This window comes from Pseudophryne corroboree, chromosome 2, assembly GCF_028390025.1.
Source record: "Pseudophryne corroboree isolate aPseCor3 chromosome 2, aPseCor3.hap2, whole genome shotgun sequence".
Classification (NCBI taxonomy): Eukaryota; Metazoa; Chordata; class Amphibia; order Anura; family Myobatrachidae; genus Pseudophryne; species Pseudophryne corroboree.
The window spans coordinates 628,915,417-628,931,493 of NC_086445.1; the positions used below are offsets into that span (position 1 = coordinate 628,915,417).

The 16,077-nt window shown below is 40.9% G+C and overlaps 1 protein-coding gene across 2 annotated transcripts in view; it reads right to left on the bottom strand.

Annotated features, from left to right (window-relative positions):
- Positions 1–1,678: 1,678 nt before the first annotated feature.
- GRM4 (glutamate metabotropic receptor 4) overlaps positions 1,679–16,077 on the bottom strand; it is a 411,766-nt gene continuing 397,367 nt past the window's right edge. Inside the window, exons 11-12 of one of the 2 annotated variants that reach the window (XM_063954854.1) lie at positions 9,172–9,249; positions 3,592–3,662 (exon numbers count right to left, since the gene is read on the bottom strand). In XM_063954854.1, the coding sequence (XP_063810924.1) occupies positions 9,221–9,249 (29 nt within the window). In that variant the 3' untranslated portion in view covers positions 3,592–3,662; positions 9,172–9,220. Of the gene's footprint in view, positions 3,663–9,171; positions 9,250–16,077 lie in introns of both variants that reach the window. The other variant, XM_063954853.1, reaches the window with a different exon arrangement.

Genomic DNA, 16,077 nt, shown 5'->3' on the forward strand with positions numbered 1-16,077 from the left:
CCCCCTGCAGTGCACATTCCATTCAACATCAGAACACATCAAACTCAATTATCAGCAAAGCTGCACTTACAGGTATTTATAGGGGTATATTCAATTGAAGTCGAAAGCTGCCGTCTGTCGAAAAGACGTCAGTTTTCGACTTTTTTAGGCCGGAAGGGGTTTCCGACCTATTCAATATAACCCCAAATTTTTTGACAAGTCGAGGAATTCGACTTCTCGAAGACCACGCGGATCGACGATATAGCTGCCGATCCATGTGCTTGTGTCGAAAACGGGGCCAAAACCGACAGGTTTTGGCCCCCTTTTTGACCATCTCACTTCGACTTTAAAAAAAGTCGAAGTGAGATGGGGAGAGCAGCGCCGGAGACGGGGAGAGCCAAGGCGGGGACAGGGTGAGCAGCGCTGGAGGATGTCACAGCTGCTACTCACAGCAGCATCCACCCGGCTCCAGCAAGCGAGACCTCGCTTGCTGGAGCCGGGTGGATGCTTTCGTGAGCAGTGGCTGTGATGCAGGGACTTCAGAGAGGAGGGACGGGGAGAGGCAGAGAGACTGGGGGGGAGAGCCGCAGGCAGATGGCTGCTCTACCCCACCTGCCTGCGGCTCTCCCCATCTCCCCTCCCGCATCTCAATTCGACTTCAATTGAATACACCCCATAGTATATTTCATTTCATATATTTCATTTCATTACAGTCTACATATATTTTTTGTTTAAAGGCCAACATTCATCTGAGGAAGCTGGCGGTGTCCAAGACCAGCGAAACGCGTTGAGCCCTTTTTCCTTCTGACCACGGGCACTGCACTTGTCATTCTCAATTATCTGGCAATCATTGGACTTACAAATTTCCATAGGATCCTTACTGGTGCCATCCATCTGGAATCTCTGAACACTCCCCTGCTGCTATTGGACCTCGATCTGCAATTGAGAACCAAGGGGACTTCTTCCTGAGACCATGGTAATATCCATATCTAAATTTACTGAGGATACCTTGGAGGACTGAGTCCTAGCCAGAATATCAGTGCACATTGCCTGAGTGGAAATATAAGTGGTCACATGCTAATTTGAGAGACTCTCAATTCCTTATCCTATAGATTACCCTTTTGACAATCAGATTTGTTGTAATCATTTTTTAGTCTAATTTTAATAAATGTATGAATAACTTTTTATTGTTAAACTTGCATCCGCTCATTATTTGAAATCCAGCCGGTGCCAGTATTTTCTTTCGTCCTGTATTCATCTATAATTAATCAATTGTCCTTCTTCAATCATTAACCCTATCATACTTCATAAATTATTATCTACTCCCCATATCTCTTCATCATTCTTCCTTAATCTCATTTAATCATAAATATTCTGCATTACCCCTCCCTCCTCATCACAGCCATAGCATCATCCACCAGAGAAACCTACCCTCACTCATCAATGTTGGGACTAGTGTCACTGGTAGGAGTAGAGGGTTCTAGTTTACAGTCACACAATTTATATAATATAATTAAAAAACATATTTAGGAGAGGGGAAATGGGGCTTGAGTTGGAGGGAGAGGCCAGTAGAGTAGATGATATTACAAGGATGAGGACATAAAATTTCGAATTTTCTAACTTTGTATCACGTCCAAGAAACATTTGCCATATGTAGTAATCAAGCTCACTCTAAATAATATGACAGCATTATTCTTATTATTTTTTAAACTTTTATTAGAAACACTCAGGTAGAAAAGAAAGAAAAGACATTTTTTTTTCAAGACTCTGTGATTTTCATGCACACACAATTTTGCATAAACGCAGGCACCTCGCAAGGTTTGCATGGGGTGGAGGGTGAAAAATAAATTTCTGACTCTCATTATAAATACATTGCAAACTGACCATGGGAGGGGCAAATTCTGGGAACAGATACAACGTTAAAATATGATAATTATTTTAGAAATAAAATCAAATTTGTAGCATTGTTTTTCCCCATGTAGGGGGGATATACCACAGACATTATTAACATGCAATGCTCAAGTGAGTCCAGTTGTCTTTCCAGTAGTAACTTTTTGAGGTCTTTCTAAAGCTGCCCACTAATGGGAATCTGATTGTTGCACGAAGACAGCTTTTTACACAAACAAATCTACATGAATATTTGCAATCTTATTTTTTATAGCAGAAAAAGCAATAGCTGTAGTCTACAGTCTACGGAGATATTCAAAATAATTCTGATTACATACTGCATACATTGGATTATCAGAAAATTTCTGACCTCACTGACCAAGGGAAATCTACAGAGCAGTTACTATTCCTCAAACATCCAGTCTCCATGTGTGAGCATTTCATATAACAAGGTCTTAATTGGTCCTTAGTGATCATAGACAGTGCCATAAACAGACTTTCCTAAGGTAATCACAGGATCTGCAGTGATAACTGAGCACCATCAGAACATCTCTAGCTTTGTTTATATCATCTTTTGAAAAATAGCTCTTGAAAATGAAACAATTAAAATAATAAATATTCAATCTCATTGCACCACAAAAAAACTATACATTTTTTTTCCACTTAGGGAGAAAGAGAAAAGCGAGGGAGAGAGAATAAAGCGGTGAAAAAGACAAAACATAAATTGGAAACATGTATGTAAGAAATTGATATGCTTAGAACATTATATGGTCAAGTCATTTCATTCAGAAGAAAAAAATAAAGGTACCTCTATTCCGTAATCAGACCCAGTTGTATTTGTCTTGAAATAAGGTCATTTGCATCTATTTTAATATTTGGCATTTTTGGTCTAATAGGTGCAATGTCAGCAAACCTGTTACAAAAGCCTCTATAAATGTTAATATTTTCTCCACATTACATCCACCTCGGCTTTTACATTTGTCCCCTTTAATGTCGTAGTTTTAAATTATATAAATTGGCAGTTATAAATTACATTCTAAACTAAATTCTGACATTAAAATAGAAGAAAAGAGCACAAGCAATTTTCATTTGGAACAGTCAGTATGTTTAGCTGTGTTTCCAAAGGGAAAAGTAATGGCAAAAATGATGTGAAATCAGTGTAATTAAATACATTTTCAGGGGTGCAGGCATAAAGGTAGGGAATAGAATAACTGCACTTAAAGCACAAGAATAATTTAACTTAAAGTTTTTCTTGAAAACAATGAGGGCACAAAAGTGAAAACTGTAACTAGGGAACATCAAAATATTCTTTTTTTAATCTTACTAGTAATAATTTAAAAAATATTGAAATGCAATAAAATTGACACATCCAAAATAGATGTGTTTCTGTGGAATAAAAACACAAAAAAGTTGCAATAATTCATGTATAAATATGAAAAAAATATTTCAAAAAAATATAATAAAAACAAGGTTTTAAATTAATAAAATTCTGAACATTTGAACTGGAACATGTAGCAAGTTATGATGAGTTTTCAGATCCTTAATATGTAGGGGATTTAATGTGCCCAGGTATGTGGCTTTGATGCCAGCTTTTTTTTCTCCTGTCTGCGCCAGACGCGCTTCTCCGCCCTACGACGGGTTAACTAGCCGTTCCGACTGGTCCTGATTTTCAGTACTGAGCAGCATCTGATGTGACCACTTGTTTGGCCCCTCCCAATGTTCAAGGGCATTTCCAATCAGTGCTTTCTATATAGCGTGGTTACTGTAGCTGACATACGTGGGTTTACTGGCCAGAGCTAGAACAGAAACACAAACATATAAAGCATTTTATATTTATAATCTTGTGTATACTGTAATACATTATATTTAAATACATTTCTACACAGTAGAAATTGCTTTGTATATTAATGAAAAATCACTACACACGTGCTATACAGAGATTTGCACACCAACTATAAAATAGTAATACTGTAAAAGAAAACCAGGTATTAACATAAGATAGGTAAGAGGGCAAGCTTACTATTTAAATGTAAATAGTATTTTGATGCATGAGATTAAGGCCTACGTATGGCATATTGATCCACCCATATTTAAGGGTAAAAGGTGCTCAGTATGCTATGATTCAGTTATACAGCAATGTTAGAAGCAATTTTGGCATGAGTCACAGTTTAGGTATAGAAAGAGAACACATGTACACTGTATTTGAACTGTTTAGAGGGGAGGTAACTGGATAGGACAATTTAGGGTGGTTACGTACTGTAGGTTGTTCTGGAATTTGCTAAGTTTGTCTGAAGTGATGAGTTTTCAGGGAACACTTGAAGGCTAGAAGACTTGCGTGAGGCATGTCATTCCACAGAGTGGGCATGGCCAACAAAAAGTCCTGTAACTATGTATGGGTGAAAGTAGTAAGTGTGAATGAAAGGCATAGAGTTTGTGCAGAGAAAAAAATATTTTGAGGCAAAAAAAATAGGTGTATGTTGGTGTAGTCTTGTTTATGCATAGAAACACAAGTGTTTCCTGATACCGTCTATAACACAATTGTATACACAAACTAACTATGAAAAATCCTTTTATTCATTCATAAAAATTCTGCCTGAAGAAACAGAGGTACTTCTCCATGAAAAGTGTTACTTTTGGGCCATGCAATTACTCTGTTTATCTTTGTTATATGATTTATTTTTATTTTAAGTTTCAATTTGTTGTAATGCTCACATTATTATGTTTTATAATATAGCTATTTTTATATTTTAGTGCTAATTATTGCGTCTTCTGAAATTTGAAACCTAAGATAAATATTTTATGTGTGCTAACAGAAGTACTTACACCATGACATAACATTGCTTTTCATTTTTTTTAATCTAATTATTTTTTTAATATGTCTATTCACTTGAGGACACAGTACTATGTGAAATAATTAATAAAATTGTTCTCTCTCAATTTAAGACTGGTAAACATTCTTCTAGCTGCAGTTCAATTTTTATGAATGAGTCAATTGTTCCATAGATAGTTTGTCTTACACAGTACACAGCGCTGGAGCATTTGTGTTTAAATCATTCCTCTTTTGGAGCAACTTGGGAGCTACTTTCATTTTCCCCAAAGGCTGCAGTTTAAAACCAATACTCACACCCTGTTTGGCATTAGCACAATTTCCTTTTATCTTATTTTCCTTTTAGTTGTGGTGTTAATAGAAGTACATTATATTGGATGTGTTAAACACAGGCAACCAATAAAGGGACTGATAGACAGAGTCTATCCGACTGCATTCAAAATAGATTGTAACAGGAGACATCTGGTATGGGGATGATGACCAGCAAAGAGACTATTCCAGTAGTCAATGCAGGAGATTATGAGTGCAATTTAAGTTTGTGCAGTGTCTTGTGTGAGATATTTGCCTATGATATTTCCAGTGCTGTTTCTTGGGTCAGGCAAACTGTGCAATTGCACAGGGCGCCATGGCCACAGCAACTGCATGTTACAGTATTCAGTCTGGAATACTACTGAATATGTGTCCCAAAATTACCACCACCTCATAGAAGGCAGTTTTTAAGAATACTAGAGGAGGTAGCGGCCATTTTGAGGAGGTCATTTTCAACTTTGAACTGGGAACAGGCTTGGACAGCACCTGGGGACTGAAGAGAGTGGCAGCGGCAGTCAAGGGGATCCCCTGACAATGAGCTGAACCACTTGACAATGAGCAGAACCCCTTGACAATGAGCAGGTACTGTGGCATTACAGTGGGGGCATAATATGGTGACAGAGGCATGTGGGGGCATTATGGTGGGGGCATAATATGGCGACAGGCACATGTAGGGTCATAACATGGTGACAGGGGCATTACATTGGGGGCATAATATGGTAATGAGCATGTGGGGGCATTACAGTGGGGACATAATATGGTGTCAGGGGCATTACAGTGGGGGCATAATATGGTGACAGGGGCATGTGGGGGAAATAATATGGTGTCAGGGGTATAACAGTGGAGGTATAATATGGTGTAAGCGACACTGTATGTCTGTGAAAGTATCCTTTTCCTGCAAGGCCACACCCATTACAGCAAATCCATGCCCATTACAGCAAGGCCAAACCCCCAAATATTTTTTAAAATATGTATATAGGATGGAGCATTTTTTTTAGTGTTCGCACTGGGAGCCAAATTGTCTAGAAACGGCCCTGGCTATTTCTTTGATTTGTGTAACAGGATTTGGAAACAAACTGAATGTGAAGAGCAAAAGACAGTTCGGAGTCAAAGATGGCACCTAGGCAGTGGGTTGAGGTGTTGGGTTGTTTGTTATGTTGCCAATAGAGATATAAAATGTATTTTAGCTAATTTATGGTGACTATTGGGATTTTTAATAGCTGTATTTTTGCAAGAATGAGGCGGAGAGAGGTCATCCAATATTAAATGGCAAAAACACAGTTAGTAATAGGGGCCAACACAGATGATGAGAGATCGGGAGAGGATAAGTAAATTTGGGTATCATCTGCATATAGAGGATACTGAAATCAAAATGAGCTTAATAGCTTTCTAAGAGCTATAGTACTGTATATATAGAGAAGAGCAGGGGACCTATGACTGAGCCTAGTGGTACTTCAATTTGTAAAGGGAGTGTAGAGTATGAGGATCCAGAGAAATTAACACAAATGGTTTAATTCTGAGTTGTATGCAGTTGTGGCTGTCTAAGCACCTGTTGCCGCAGTCGCACCTGCAACTTATGCTAAAAAGCCCTTCCCTAATGTACATCCATGCTTCCATGAAAGGACTGAGATGCCCACTCTATAAACACTGCATTACCATCTGGTAAGTGTTTAGACATATTATTGGATGTACCATTGAAAGTTGGACCAGCCATATGGAAGGTGTGGTTTCTCCTCAGGAGCATGGCCTCCTGTGTGAGTGACTATGCATCTCTGTATGCAACTGCTTTTGGCAACATGTCCACGACACTCCTATAAGACTTCATGCGTCTTTTTAGCCACTCCCCTGTTACCTCCCAATCACAATCCAGGAACGCTGCTTAAAATTCTGCTACTGTGCATCATAATTTGATCTGCAGACAAAAAGCATCGCTCCACTGTGTCCAACATTGCCGTTACGTGCGATTCAGAATCAGACCCAAAGTGTGATTTGATAAGTACGAAGAGAACCAGGAAAAGACTAGGGAATGTAGTGTTTGTATGAGGAGACAGTGACCCAGTGTGTCAAATGAAGCAGAGAGAACCAGTAAAATTACTTGATGGCTTTTTGATTAAATCACTGACCACCATAGTCAGTGAAGCCTCAGTGAACTGCTGGGAAAGAAAGCTGACTGAAGATGGTGGAGTATGTTGTGTGAGGCAAGAAGGCAAGTGAGGCAAGTATAAGCAAGCCTCTCAAGTATCTTGGAGGGGCAAAGGAACTGAGAGATGGGACTATCACTTGAGAGAGCATTTGGGTCAGAATTTTGCTTTTCAGAATAGGAACATTCACTGCATGCTTGAATATGGTATACTAGGAAAGAGAAAGGATTTGACAAATTTGTGAGGGTATAGGAACAAGAGGCGAGTTAGTAGAATACTGTGTGAACATAAGAACATGGTAGATGGTAGATACTTCATCTTCATATGTGGGAATATATTAATATATTGTAGTGATACACTACAAATGGTCAGCTCTTCTGGCACTATAAATGTTACTAAAGAAAATTAATACAGTCAATTGTTGATGTACGCTAGGCAATGTTCATGATTTCAGTTTTTATTAGCCCTCTTTCCCTTTTGTATCAGTTTGACCTTGTGCTTTGAGAGTGTCTCAGTGTAGGCAAATGCAACCAGTTAGCAGAATATGTGTCCCTGATCAAAATACCAGGGAAAGGTAAAAAAAGTGCTGTTCTTATCACATGTTAGTGCAGAACTGAGTTTGCCCACAATATTGCCATTCATGCTCGGTGAATATGACAGTGGGAGGCACTAATTGCTTTACAAGGAGTGTGTAACCGTAAACCATACCAAACTGCATATTTTTCTACAAACTGAAATAGACTTTGTGGCTATTCATCTGTCGGATATTGCTAGAATACATATGAGAGTAAGATTGGGGATCACTTTACTATCAAGCCAGTGCATCTACTGTACAATTATTGTACATTAAAGAATGGACCATATAGAGGCTTATGATTATGTGTGGAAATGTATTATACAGTATGTGGGGAATTTTCCCTCGGTGTTAACTAGAAGTGTCTTAGAGGTTATTTTAAAGGTCATTTATATTTTTACCTCCAGGAAATGTTTTGATGGCAGTCTATTTAAATGTTTTATTATATTTATTTTTGTGTTACATTCCTTATACTGCTCAATGTGGTTCTACTCTGTCTCTTGGTTGGAACCTGTATGACAATATGCATTCTCTTTTTTTTTTAATTGTTGCCACACAAAAAATGTGTGCCCAAAGTAAATGAAGACGTGATTACAGCAGATAACCAGCTATAAAAAAATGTTTTGAAAAAAGTTCAAGAAACTGTAAATAAAAAGATCTGTCATCCCATAAAAAACATCTAATAACAGTTTGTCTTGCTCTTAAGGTGAGAACTATTTGCCTCAAATCACAGGCTTTTATGGAAAGGGCATGTGATAGACACAAAGGACAACATCATAACTGATAAAGAACAAAAAAACTAAACTTTAAGTAATACCGTATGAACAATCCTATTATTAAAAATGATAGTATTTTTGTTGTGAGAAATTGTCAAACAAATCTGTATATCAGTGTGGATAAAAGGTAGCTGAGACCTAAATTAAGTACTATGAATATTAAGCTGTATATCCTATAATGAATCTCTGTTTATTCTTTGACAGTTTGTGCCAGGGAGTATTTGCGCACCAAAACTACTATGAAGCCTGGCAGGAATCATGTGGTAGGGTTGTCATCTAGAGGCCTATTCTTTAAAGTGAACAGGCCTGATAAATTTGTGGCTATAGCAGTTTCCACATGTTTTAAGTAACTGGCTCATCATTTGAGTCCTGTTGCATTCCTGATTCTGCTTATTGTTCAAGCCCTGCTCCTTCCTGTTGGAAGGAGGTCTGGAGTGCTTAAACTAATCTTGGCCAGGTAACCTTTTGCCACTACCAATTAGCAGCATAAGCAACTTTTTCAGGTGATTTGTGAAGCAGCTGTACCAGCACCGGAGCAAAACTAAATTGCTTCAGTGAATTAGAGGCAGCCGCTGAAAATAGTGCCAAGTTAACATATATTTTTTGCGGGGCACTGCACATTTGTAATGAATAGCCGCCCCCTTCTGGGTAAAGTGTACAGCTTCAAAGGAACCCTACCATAAGTTATGTCCTCTCAGAGGAGAACCTTCTGATACCTTCCAAGACATCAGGACTCCATCCCAGAGGTGGGGCCTGCTGTCCACACACAAAGAAAACACATTAACTACCAGAACATGGCGGTCCACATAACAATTATTTACTTTCAGCCCAAATATATTTCATATATCAAGTTTGTGACAAGTGTTGGATGCAGGGACAGTGTACAACAAAGAACAAACAGACTAAAAATGGGAGTAACAAGGAATATCTTGCTGATCTGGTGACAAAGAAAGGGGCTAGTGGTGTGTTTATTGTCTAAATAGGCTCACTACTAGGCAAAGGTATGGGACTGTTCTGCACCCCACTAGGTGCTTCTTCATAGGCCACGCTGTCCACAATGATGGGTGTTCAGGTAAGGTAGAGGTGGTACTTGGCATTCATACAAAACACAGTCAGCTTGCACCACAACGGTTGTTGGGTCAGTTGGAAAATCCCTCTACTGTCCAGGGATTTAGCTTGAAGAAGCACTTGAGAAACAGGACTAGTATGATGGTTTGGAGAGATATTGCAGATATTGCATCATTTGACCTTGCATCACTTCTTCTTTTTTCAGTCTACTCACCACATTTTGCATTGATTCTGCATCTTGGATTTATTTTTTTACTGGATCCATTGGCCGAGAACAGGCATGTCAAACTCGTGGCCCTCCAGCTGTTATGAAACTACAAGTTCCAGCATGCTTTACCAACTAATCAGTGGAAGGCATACTTGCCTACTTGAGGGAGAAAATGCTCTTTTCCTGGACTTTCCTGGTAATGTATGATTGCCATCACCTGTGGTGAGCTAGTTAATTGATGAGAAAGGTGTTTCACCACAGGTGATGGCAATCATACATTACCAGGAAAGTCCAGGAACAGAGCATTTCCTCCCTCAAGTAGTTAAGTATGCCTTCCACTGATTAGTTGGTAAAGCATGCTGGGACTTGTAGTTTCACAACAGCTGTATGACCATGAATTTGACATGACTCGCCTAGAACAAACTGTCAGATTTTAGATTTGTTTTGGGCTCCGTGCTAAGGGCCTTATTCCAGACCCTCCAACATGACCCGCCCCACTAGGTACAAAATGCTCTGTTCCTGGACTTCCCTCTTAATTTATGATTTCCATCACCTGTGTTGAACTAGTTAAATGATAAGAAAGCTGTTTCTTCACAGGTGATGGCAATAATAAACTAAGAGGGAAGTCCAGAAACAGAGCATTTTGTACCTAGTGGGCGAGTCTTGTTGGAGGATATGTTATTCATGTTTTTTAGCAAACCAAAATAGTTAGCAATTGGGCAAAACCATGTTGCACTGCAGGTGGGGCAGATATAACATGTGCAGAGAGAGTTAGATTTGGGTGGGGTGTGTTCAAACTGAAATATAAATTGCAGTGTAGAAATAAAGCAGTCAGTATTTACCCTGCACAGAAACAATATAACCCACCCAAATCTAAAGGGGTAATTCAGATGGGTGTGGTTCATCAAATCGACAGTATCTAGGTCGACAATGTTTAGGTCGACCACTATAGGTCGATAGTCACTAGGTCGACATGGATGGAAGGTCGACAGGGTTTCTAGGTCGATATGTGCTAGGTCGACAGGTCTAAAGGTCGACATGAGGATTTTTTTTTTTTTGGTGTCGTTTTCTTCGTAGAGTGACCGGGATCCCAAATTAGGGCACCGCGTCCCCTCGCATGGCTCGCTTCGCTCGCCATGCTTCGGGCATGGTGCCTTCGCTTCGCTCGGCACAAATTACCGTTCCAATCGTAGTCCACGTGGATCGTTAAGTATGAAAAAATTCAAAAAAAGAAAAAAAATGTGAAAAACTCATGTCGACCTTTAGACCTGTCGACCTAGCACATGTCGACCTAGAAACCCTGTCGACCTTCCATCAATGTCGACCTAGTGACTGTCGACCTATAGTGGTCGACCTAACCATTGTCGACCTAGATACTGTCGATCTTCAGACCGGATCCCAATTCAGATATGATTGCAGCAGCAAATTTGTTAGCTAATGGACAAAACCACGTGCACTGCAGGTGGGGCAGATATAACATGTGCAGAGACAGTTAGATTTGGGTGGGTTATATTGTTTCTGTGCAGGGTAAATACTGTCTGCTTTATTTTTACACTGCAATTTAGATTTCAGTTTGAACACACCCCACCCAAATCTAATGGGCCCTATACACTTAAAGATTTCACTGAAAGATATGAACGATCATGTTCATTAATGCACGAGATATCGTTCATATCTTTCAGTGTGTAGGCACCAATGATGAACGGTGCGCGGCCCCGCGCTCGTTCATCGTTGGTGCCGGCTCGTTTAAACATGCAAGCCAATATGGACAATCTCGTCCATATTAGCTTGCACTGCTATGGAGCCGGGTGACGGGTGGAGTGAAGAAACTTCACTGCCCCTGTCACCTCCCCCCTGCTGCCAGGACGCCCGTCGGCCGTAACAGCCACCGGGCACCTCGCCATGTGTGTAGGGCCCATCACTCTCTCTGCATGTTTCCTCTTCCCCCCCCCCCCCCCTACAGTGCACATGGTTTTGCCCATTAGCTAACAAATTTGCTGCTGCGATCAGATCTGAGTGGATAATTCAGACCTGATTACTGCTGTGCGTTTTCACACAGCGTGCGATCAGATCTGAACTGCGCATGCCTATGCACCGCAATGCACCAATGCGACGCACAATAGCACCGGGCATCAGTGCCTAGCGATGGGATGGTGCGAAAAAAACGATCACATGGGCGATCGCAAGGTGATTGACAAGAAGTGGCCATTTGTGGGTGGCAACTGACCATTTTACAGGAGTGTCCGGAGAAATGCAGGAGGGACCAGGCGTTTTGAGGGAGGGTGTCTGATGTCAGCTCCAGCCCCGATCAGTATGAAAAAACGCAGCAGCTGAGTAAGTCTTGGGCAGTGCAGAGACTGCACAAACTGATGTTTGTGCAGGTCTCCGACAAAAGCGAACGCACACCTACACACACCATATACCCTCCCCTGTAGGTGTTGAATATCTGATCACAGGGATGCAAAAAACGCACCGTAGCAATCAGGTCTGAATTACCCCCTGAATTAGGCCCTAAATCTCTCTGCACATGTTACATCTGCCCCACCTGCAGAGCAACATGGTTTTGCCCAATTGCTAACTTTTTTAGTTTGCTAACAAACCTGAATAACCCCCTAAGGAAACTGGGCAGGTCTGTTTAGACTGGAATGGTTGAATAGGTGAAAAAGTGATGCTTCTTCCCAGTCAGATCTATGGGAGATGTGACACGATAGGGATGATCTCAGTCTATGTATTACACACCAGTTGGGTGACCATATTATCCCTTCAACCTGGGACACTCATGAATTACACAGGTTCTATGGCTGCTTAAAACCAGGTGAAATGGAAGCTTGTAGTCAGCCAGCCACAGAACCTGTGTAATTCATGAGGGTCCCAGGTTAAAGGGATAATATGGTCAGCCTACACACCAGATGTATGTGCATTCTGCAATGAGTGAGGACTGCTGGTAGATACAGGAACTGCACACAGGTAACTGGTTAGTAACGGGAATGGCACTCTGTAGTATGAGAGCAATAATAAGCACACAGGATGGTATGCAGACTGTAATGAACACTACACGATGGTGAGCAGTCTGGGGTTAGCAACACAGAAAGGTAATGCAGGTGGTATCTTCCTAGCACACGATGATAGCTGCAGATGGTAAGCTGATAGCACATGATGATAATGCAGGCTGGAAACAGGAAGCACACTGGTGTCAATGAGATGAGTACATGACTGATGGCACTGGTAAGTGGAGATGAGTATTTGAATAATGCTGAGGACAGGATCAGTAGAGCATAATGGAAGGCATACATGTAAAGTATAAGACTGGGTGCAAACTGCAACGATAAGCAGCCAACTGTCCGTCTCATTGACTGAGTAGCCGATTAGGTAAGCTATTCACACTTACAAATCGCTCATTTGATATGGAAGTCCAGACAACACATTTCAATTTGCTCGCCCAGCTGTGACATCAGTGTCAGCAGTCTTTGAAGCCAGAAATACAGAGGGCAAACGGGTCACCCATACACACAAGACATGTCGATACAGTGTATCTGCAAGATATAACGGCTCGACTGTGCTGCAGGGCCGACACGATATGTCTTTGAACAACATTGCAAAGATAGTGAGTTCATAATATGCCACATGCTAGGGCACCATGTGACCCACAAACAATACAGACAGCATCCCAGTGCTAAATAGTACAGAGAGCAACCACGTGAATGGCAATCATGTACCATATTTTCTGTAAACAACTAGAGATTTTTGTAGCCAAGTTGAGTGGGTATCTTATAACAGGAAGCAGTAGGCGGTTATGAGTAAAAGTAGAGAGTGATCGGGGGAGATGTATTATTATGCACATATTGCCCATTATTTTTGTGGCCCTCACTTCAGTATCGCAGTGAAACTGGTCCTGATAACAGCCACATGTATTATTGTTTGTTTTGCTAAGGAGGGCACCTCTTTGGTGAAGTGCACGCTCACTCTGTCGGCTGTAACTATTTTGGAGGACCAGCATTTACACAGATTGTATTATTTTTTGTTTTGCACAATCTCTGACTGTCGGAGCTGGCAGCTAGAGACAGTGCGGTGCATCCGGCAATGACAGCTGCAGCTGGTGAAATTGATAGCTGCAATTGTCAGAACGGTCAGTGCCACTGACTGCTCATACATTTGCTTGCACATCGGCGCACTATCTTGCGCATAGCGCCCCCGTCAATTAGCACTCAACCCCACATAAATATAAATGCATATATACATAAAGCCAGTAACGGAGGATCATACCGTACATATATTGGCAGAGTGTACTGGGCTATCTGGTGCAGTGACGTCAATCCACACACTTAAAGACTTAACAGTAATGCAGGTTTATTTAGTGTACACAGGTGACTCAGATGTAACACTGATATTGGTAATCAGGAGCCCATATATCACACAAGGTAACAGCATTAGGTAGTGGTACTTATCAGGAGATGTCTGTGGTGGTGAAGCATGGAGGACTGCACAGCCGTGCAGTCTGACTCCTACTGTAGAGAAAATGATGCATGCACTGGAAACACTGTGAGTCTCTGTAGCTGAGATCTGCTCCCAGTCTCAGCTCTGCACACTTGTACACACAGGACTCTGGGGGTAATTCCAAGTTGATCGCAGCAGGATTTTTGTTAGCAATTGGGCAAAACCATGTGCATTGCAGGGGAGGCATATATAACATGTGCAGAGAGAGTTAGATTTGGGTGGGGTGTGTTCAATCTGCAATCTAATTTGCAGTGTAAAAATAAAGCAGCCAGTATTTACCCTGCACAGAAATAAAATAACCCACCCAAATCTAACTCTTTCTGCACATGTTATATCTGCCTCCCCTGCAGTGCACATGGTTTTGCCCAATTGCTATCAAAAATCCTGCTGTGAACAACTTGGAATTACCCCCTCTGTCTCCCAGTCTGTGTGTGTGTGTGTGTGTGTGTGTGTGTGTGTGTGTGTGTGTGTGTGTGTGTGTGTCACTCTCCTCAGTCTCTCTCTCTCTCTGAGATGGAGGAACAGGAACTACATCATATGACTCCACCTCCGAGTGACTCCTGGCACTAGAGGTCTAACACTAGGGGATGCACCCATAGACTGATACACAGAAGGAGACAGGTACAGAGCATTCCATATCCTAACACTCCACCTCGCTCAAGACTGTCTCCCATCACAAGTTTAAAGAACATGACATTTTATCAAACAAATTAATAAAGTCACTCCTGTAACCGAAAACATACCGTGAAGTAAAAACAGTAAGAATAAATCAACATTAACCATATTCTAGTCCACATTTCATCAGGAATGAAAGTAGCAAGTGTGATGACAGCCCTTTTGTCAACATGTTGGCAATATTTTCTTCACTTGCAACATATTCCACATTGACGAATTTGTTTTCCACAAACTCATGGATGAAATGATGTCTTATAGCAATGTGTTTAGATCGTCCATGATGCTTTGTGCTACAAGAAAGATCAATTGCTCCCTTGTTATCACACTTTATGATGATGATCACACTGTGGTAAGGAAGACCTAATTCGCATAAAGTCTCTCTTATCCAAAGCACTTCTATTGAAGTTTATGTGAGCGCCATGTACTCTGCCTCTGTTGTAGAAAGAGCAACTGTGAGTTGTTTCCTACTTGCCCAGCTTACAGCTGCGCCTACCAGTGCAAACAGGTATCCAGTATAAAAATGTCTATTATCCTCATCTGATTCCCAGTCGGTGTCACAGAATACTTTGAAGCTGGTATCTGTCGATCTTGTAAATTTCAGCTTTAGTGAACTTGTACCTTTGAGGTACCTTAGTATTCTCTTTACTGCAATCCAGTGTTGTCTCCCAGGATTATTTGCGAACTGGCTTGCCCGACTCACTGCATGTGTGATGTCTGGACGTGTCCCAATTCTTGCATACAGCAAACTACCAATGGCATTTTGATAAGGGATTTCTTGCATTTCCTCTATCTCCCCTTTGCTGCCTGGTGACATGGCCTTGACCATCTTTGTACTTTTATCAATGGGAGTACTTACTGGTTTTGCATCTGTCATTTCATACTTGGAAATTATTGCATAATGTTCAGGTGGTTCCATATAAATTTCTTCAATCAATTCTCCATTAAAGAATGCGGAATCAAAGTCTAGTTGATATAACAGTAGATTATGTAGTGTAGCAACAGCAATCACTAACCTTAAGGTGCTACACCTTACAACTGATGAGTAGATCTCTCCATAATCGATTCCATACTTCTGGGTATATCCCTTTGCAACAAGGCGGTCTTTGTAGCAAGCTACTGTCCTGTCTGTGTTCAACTTC